This window comes from Echeneis naucrates, chromosome 19 (assembly GCF_900963305.1).
Source record: "Echeneis naucrates chromosome 19, fEcheNa1.1, whole genome shotgun sequence".
NCBI lineage: Eukaryota > Metazoa > Chordata > Actinopteri > Carangiformes > Echeneidae > Echeneis > Echeneis naucrates.
The window spans coordinates 5494411-5502107 of NC_042529.1; the positions used below are offsets into that span (position 1 = coordinate 5494411).

The 7697-nt window shown below is 44.1% G+C and overlaps 1 protein-coding gene across 1 annotated transcript; it reads right to left on the reverse strand.

Moving 5' to 3' along the window:
- Nucleotides 1-287: 287 nt before the first annotated feature.
- On the reverse strand, nucleotides 288-4936 carry LOC115060252 (G-protein coupled receptor 26-like). The gene is made up of 3 exons (XM_029528127.1): nucleotides 4269-4936; nucleotides 3411-3524; nucleotides 288-991 (listed from the first exon to the last, which is right to left on the reverse strand). Exons 1-3 carry the CDS (start codon nucleotides 4934-4936, stop codon nucleotides 763-765), a joined length of 1011 nt encoding a protein of 336 aa, XP_029383987.1. The 3' UTR covers nucleotides 288-762.
- Nucleotides 4937-7697: the final 2761 nt, after the last annotated feature.

A 7697-nucleotide genomic window follows, 5' to 3' on the forward strand; every position in this document is an offset into this window, starting at 1 on the left:
AAATGAAACACGTGATCCTGTTCTGGCCAATTACACTGCTAAGCAGTGTACTGTAAAATAAAAGTAGTTGTTTTATCTGTCACCTGCAGCGGACTGTGGACTGTACAGCACTGTCTGCTGTACTCGTTTTCATCTTTTACATGATTTAGGACTCAAACATATAATTCATTTTGGTCAGGCTAAATTTCTGTGCTACATACAGTCTCAACGTATCAACTTGCAAACACTTTGCACAGACTAAAACAGATGTAGCCACTGCTGTCTTTTTCTTTTTTTTTTTTTTTTTAAGCTCATATGGATATATGCTACAGTCATATTGAAACAAACTATACTGCAAAATCAATATACCCTATGTGAGACTGAAAACTACTGTAGTTAAAGTAACGAAGCTATGAACTGACTGTTCTTCTTGGCTAAGCACATCTGACTCCAGGTGGATGTGAAATCTGCCGTTGTTTAAAGTCTTCACAGCAAGTTCACTGCACTGATCAGCTGTTCTGGGAAGTCAGTTTGCAAGCACAGTGGTGCTCCTGTGCAAGGGATTTGCCCTCGTCTTTCTGAACAAGCATCGACTTTTTCATTCTTTTCTTTTTTCTTCTTCTTTTTTTTTTTTTTGTTTGTTTGACATGCCAGACCAAATTCAAGCAGACGTGGACAGGAACTACCAATATTTGGCCTCTTCATTGACGATAAATCAGCATCATGTTTCCCTGACAGTTGCCAGGTCAGCCTTCAGTCTATATCCCATCGGTCCAGGCTCCGTCACTCCATCGACGGTAAGCTGTTGCCTTGATTCTCATGCCCGCGTCCGGATGTGTTCAAGGAGCTGCGCTTCAGCAGCCTGTTGATGATGTCAGTGCATGTCTTCTTGTACTGATGCCGAAGCAGGGAGTACACAAAGGGATCGCAGGCCGCCTTGCTATAGGCTAAGCACTTGGACACAATTCCCCAGTGAGGATTGATAGGCACCGCTGGAAATAACTCCACAATCCTGCAGGCAAGCAAAAAGAAAGGGGCGGTGAGAGCAGCGGAAAGGCGACCCAACACACTGGAAAAGACATGCATGCCCCGAGCTTATTATGCAGAAATGAAAAATACATTTGCAAGACATTGTTATTTACAACATCGCCCCTTTTGGATTTGGAGCAAGGTGTGTTTTACTGCTGTAATTATGCAAAGAATCAGAAACTACTTCTAATTTCTGGAGAGAGTCACCTCAGTATTCTTTCTTAAGTCAAGCCCACGTGATAAAATATAGGCAGCCGGGAAGCGAGCCTACATGGGGAGCTTCCAACTCTTCCTCTCATGTGTTTGGATTTACAGTGTGAGGCCTCTTCTCACCTCATTTCTCATTTGCAGCCAGCAGCATTTCATGTCAGAATAGGCAAAGGCAGAGCCCCCAAAAGAATAAAACAGACCCGTCTAAGCAGTAATGAGTGCCTGGAAACAGGCCAATTAACTTTGGTTGAGATTTAATGCAGTATTGGACTGAAGGCTATGAAGAAAATCCTCAAATGACAGAGGACGGTGAGTTCTTCCAGCAATCTGGATAAAACAAAAGACCTCTTGTGTACTTAAAATACAGTATATTTGATGTAAAAGGTCATTTAATGACCCTTGTAGTCTGGTCTGTCTGGTCTCTGCATCTCAGTGTTGCTCATCTCACTCATGCTCACAAATACATTAAATTAATGCTTTCACACAAATTTTTGTCAAGTGCTGAAATATTTTACCATATGTGTGTCATAAAAAGGTATATAAAAAAAATATATATAATGCTGATGTTCTGCTTTTGCACTCTGCATGATTACTCTGTCCACTATCGAGCTCTGTCAGCACATTAACGCCCGCCCTGGATGGGCTACTAGCCATCAATGGCATTTGCCCGCACACTCCACAGCGCCAGAGTGAACAGGAAGTTAAGTCAGCTGCCACACAGCACAATGGGATTTTTACTATACACACTGCGACCCTGACAACAAATGAGCACGGGAGAGGCAGCGGAGAAGCTTTTAGTGTAATATATTCAGATTGTAATTAGTAAACTGCCATTTGCAGAATGAGAGCATGCCCAGTGCTGCTGTGTTCATTCACTACTGACAGTTTACTAACAACACGACAAATTGTTGCTGCAAATGGTGTGAGTGGCTGCATAACTCAGAGAAAAAAGTCTGATCTTTTTGACAACTATTAATGACGCTAATTAGGAATATTTAGAAGACGACGTTCAGAGAGCAAAACATTCGGGACAGTTTTGTCCTACCAAGCCGATTTTCATCTTCATCACATCAACATCTTCCTAGTAAGCATGTTACATAACAGGTACTAATATAGGATGTCTTAAAGGGCCAGTTCCCTACAATATTTAAATTCAAGCCAATATATGAGAAATCAGTGTATTTATCCGTATTACACGAAAAGAAAATGACACTTGCGACATCACATGTTGATCAAGCTGTGACTTCACGGGGCAAGAACCAATTATGCTTAAAAACACACAGGAAAATATTTTTCTGGAGTAATTATTTTCTGTTCTTTGAGCTGGTCCTGGAGCTGTTTCACTGCCATCTGCAATTAGCTTGACATTTCTTTCCCCCAGCAACAAGCAACTCATCCGTTTCTGTTGTGACACTGCATTCTTTTACAGTAGTGTGAAATAACGGTACATTTAAAAGATCACATGTTTTGAGTGCATTTTAGTTTGCCAGTTGGATACACACACATTTACTGACTACTCTTAGTAATTGTCTCATATACTGGAGGTAGATACATTTAGTTTTCTGGGTCCACGTTTTAAGGTTGGCCACACTATTTATGAGTTTAATGGGCTGACTGGGGTGCACACAACATTACAAAGAATGTTCTTCTTCTATCAGCTGTGTCCTTGTTATTCTGGATAGGAAGCTCTTTCTGGTAAATTCACAAAATTCACAAAAGCAACATGAGCAAAATTAAGGGATGGAAAAATTTGCTGATTAAATTGAGTTGTCTCCTTTGTGCAATTTTTAATATGTACAAACAAAACTGTCATACGCACATCACACACATCTCACTCACTGTAGTCATCAACTGACATCCTGTTTTTATCAAGTGATTGATGCAAGTGGGTTTTACCCAACTAACAGATGCACCCATCGAACTTGAGAAGAAAAGTGCTAATGCAGCAGCAACAGCAGAGCAGAGGCATATTACTTATCACAAGGTCAGCCAATCTCATCTTCCAACTCTTGCTGGTGTGGAGAGGATGCAGAGACAAGACAGAGGGGAGGAAGTGGAGGCAGTGGACAGGAGAGGAGGGAGGTTTGGGGGATACCAGCAAAACACAAAGGCTGCCTACGCTGCAGTGTGTGCCAGGCCGGCATGGACCCCCCCCCCCCCTCCACGCCTCTCTCTCTCTCTCAAAGACTCACCTTGTGATCACATAGGGAGCAAAGCAGATCATGAAGGTGCCGATGAAGGTGCTAATCTTCCTGGTCGCTCTCTGCCGTCGCCTCTTCTGCTCCTCTAGGCAACGCTGGCGAACACTGGGGACACATTGTTGATAATCATGGAGACACATTCAAGGAAGATCTCAAAGGGCCTCTAGAAATCTTATGAAAGGCAGAAAACAGTGAAGGTGCTGCCATCCGTTCTGTTCTGTAGAACAGAGTGAGACTGAGACTGAGCTGGACCAAAATAATCAAGTTTTTTTTTTCTTCCCCAAATACTCTTCTGCATTAAAAGTATTGAACGCCTGAATTACAGTGGAACACTTGAAGGAAGGAAATTGAGGTCATCATTGTGAACAAAGGCAGCCAGAGTTAGAACATCAGCATGGACCTAATAGAGAGGAGGAGTGGTCTACAATCCACACACACATTGTTTTTATTCATGCTGTGTGGAGGAAGAGTAAAGCAATTACTCTGTATGACATTTCATTGTAATTATATTTTGCATCCCCTCTGAATACTGAGGGCACAACTCAAATGTCAGTGCAGAGTATCAATAACTGAACGGTTTCCTGCGCGCGCACACACACACACACACACACACACACACACACATATCCACAGAATAGTGTCATTTCAGGTTTTAAAATCAATAAGAAGAAGAACCTCCCCCTTGTTTTAGGCCTGAGGGGGGCGTTTGTACAGTTTTTATTTTTACCCTCCTTCTTCTCACTCTACAGTGTTGAAATACAAATGAAATTGCTCTCTCCTAATATTAATATTCATGGCATCAGTAGGGAAGAGGTGCTCTGCGCACAGGAGCAAGTGAAAGGGGCTCACCTGGGGTGAATATCCACCAGCAGCACCAAAGTTTGCATTGTGATCACATCGATCCTCTTACAGTGAAACCTCGCCACTTTAAGCACTTTGAGGTATGTGACACACAACACTATAAAAGACAGGAGGAAGGTGAAGGAGTGGAAAAAGACGGTGAAGATTACAAACTGGGTCCGGCTGCTCGCCCTGGGGTTGGACAGGGTGCAGGACGCGTAAAGCCGGTGGTATCCCACCCAAGAGAGGCTGGTGGCCACCGTGGAGAAGGACATGGAGTGCGCCCACGTGTAGCCGAGCACGAAAGCCGCGTCCTTGTGGCGCATTTTGGAGCGATACCTCAGCGGGAACACCACCGCGATCCACCTGTCGATGCTCAGAGCTGCCATGCTCAGCATCGAGTTGGTGGACAGGAAGGTCTCCAGGAATCCCACGATCTGGCAGAAGCCGTCCGTCCCCGGCTGAGCCTTGCTGACGAGTCCCACCAAAGTGAGCGGCATGTTGGACACGGTCAGCAACAAGTTGCAGAAGGTGAGGTTGAGGTTGAACAGACCGGGGACCTGCTTGCGGATCTCCGGGTTGTACAGAAAGCAGATGAGCACCAGGACGTTGGACAGCAGCGACACAATAATGATCACAACCACCAGCACAGAGAGGATTACCTCCGCAGTGTCCATCCTGCGGGCCCCGGCACTCACTTTCCCCCACTTTCTGTGCACACATCCATCATCTCCGCTTCAGCGCCGCAAAAAAACAAAAAAAAAAACGCCATTAATCACCCAAAGCCGTGTCCGGGCATCCCCAGATCTCTCCTCCGGAGGAGAGCCGCGACTCCTCTCAGCTACATGGTCTCTGTCAGCGGAGGAGAAGTATGTTTGGGGGGATCTCTCGGTCGGTCTCACCCCCCTCCACCACCCCCCCCTCCCACGCTGAACTACAGAAAACAAGCTGTCGTGCCACGCTGCTCCGCTCCGGCACTGCGTCCTGCAGCGGGGGTTTGTCGTCCTGGGATGCGCTCCTGAAGCATCACCCCTCCGCTCACACTGCACAGTGTGTGGGCTACTTTATCTGCCCCCCCCCCCCCCACCCAGTCTCCTCTGGGATACAGACAAGGGACATTAATAACAGTTCTCAGCATACAGAGAAAATGGCATTAAGAGTTTCCTTCCTCACACGTAACATAAACTCATTTAACAAATGTGGGAGATTTCTTTTGCTCATTTCTTGGACTATTATGTTTTAAATAAACGACCACTCATTGTCATTTTTAAGCTGCATCAGATGCCATCAAAGTGCTTATTTTGAAGGCAGAGTGGGCTGAGAGGAAAGCAGTGTCCTGACAATCCACACATGGTAGGTAAAGAAAACTGGCACACCAAACAAAGGAGCACATGCAGCATCTCATTAAGGAGAAAATTGAACCGTCAAAAAATACGTCCTTTTATCACCTCAGGCTCATGTAATTAGATTTTTTAATCTCATTCTGAAAGAAAACAAATATTTATAAGTTCGGGTTTAATTTCATTCCAGCATCCATCCTCCTCATGCTTTACTCAAACTCCTTCACTGATTAAGTCTGCCTCAATCATTGATAAGGAGCAACATCTTCCATTTCTCTGGAAGCCGGATGACGCCCCCGCTCTGTGCTGCTGCCCCTCTGGACTTCTGTGTGGAGGGAGTATTTTTCCTCTGAAGCGTGGGACTCATTGGAGTGTGCTGCGGCATGTGAGACACTTTAAGCACAGAATCAGGGTGAGGTGGTTGTTGTGGTTGCAATCAGGGAAAGGGAGTGGCGTCGGTGGGGGGTGGGTGGAAAGAGTTATTGTTACTGCAACACACATTTGCATGGTGTTTGACTGTGATACAATGCCACTGTATTCTTTCTTCTTTCTTCAGCATGGCAAAAAAGGTGAGAAGAAAGAAGATGAGATAAGACAGAAAGTAAGGGACAAGTCTCATTAAAACACGATGCTGTCATGGTGTTTGAGAGGTGGATTGGGGGGGGTTTGGGGGGGGTTGCTCCTGATGTAAAGAGAAGACAAGAACAGACAACTCTGCCAGCTGCTGGGTGTGATTAAACTGAAATGCAACCCCATCTTGGTCCTCAGTGAGCCTTTCATCATGATGGAGGCATTTCCACTTATGCTCTCACATGTCATGGGGGCAACCAGCTTTTGGAGAGATGGCACAATCAAGCACTGTCACATAAGTGCCTCTGCAGGCCTCTCTTGTCAGTTCAAAAGGCCTTATCAGCACAGAACCACCAGTTGAGCTCCAGTACAAGTGCAGCTTTTTTTTTCTGTGGCATCTTTTAAATGACTGTTTTTATAATTAAATGTCAGTTGCACGCACAATGGAGCCCGTAAAAAGAGTCCTTCTAAAAATAAAGCTAGTTGTGGCAGGAGAATTTTCTTCTTTTGTAAGATTTTTCCAGAACGTGTAAGAGGGAAAGAAAAAAAAAAAAAAAATCACCTCTTGAGCTTCATGCCACTTTAAACCAATATATACATATATGGAAATGGTTTTGGATAAATATGGATGCCAATGTTTAAGGAGAGCATTAAGCACGAGAGAGCACGAGAGATCTGATATTGGTAGAGTGTGTCTGACTGATTAATCACACCAAGCACAGACTGTTCAGGATACTTGGGCCATTCATCTTAAACTGGGCTTGAGTTATCGGAGGATTTAGAAGCTCTGAGACAGGTAGATCAAGCAAATAAGTCTCGTATTGTGTAGGAAGTGAGGAGGCTTCACTTCGTTTATATTGAGGTAAAGGCCAAATTGAGGCCAAAACTTGTTTAGATTTTGGTGACTTGGTGACCAGGGGACATCAAACTATTTTTATAATTTATTCTGTTTTTGCATTATTGTAATGTTCAGCCCATAAAATATTGAAAGATGTGTATATAATACAGAGACAAAACAGGATAAAGCAGTAAATCCTCATGTTTTAGCTGGTTTACTTTGAGTTTGCTGTGTTTGAGACAAGATATCAAGTGTGCAGGTCCACACTTTGAGGATAATACCGCTTGTCAGAGATTATTAACAAGTGCAGGACTTGACTATGAGAGATAGTAGGCCAAAACAGAGCCTGCAGCACTCCTCCCTTTTTGCTCTGACAGTGTGGATTTGAATTTGCTGCCAGTTCCATTTCCACACTCGAGTTCCTCGGGACTGGCAGGCAAGCATACATTTTAAAACTAGTTGTATGCTTTAGCTTCTATGTTTTCCTGACTCACCTTTTCAACAGAGACTTGTCACTTATATTTTAACATATCTCAACTAGTGATGCAGGATTTCCCAGTGCTGGGTTGAAAGAAACTAAAGTCAGCATTTGGTGCTGAAGCAAAAAGTTTGGGGAATTCAATGTGACAACTAAGAAAGCTGGTAAAACTTAGACTTGAGATGATGCGTTACGTAACACAGGAGAGTGAA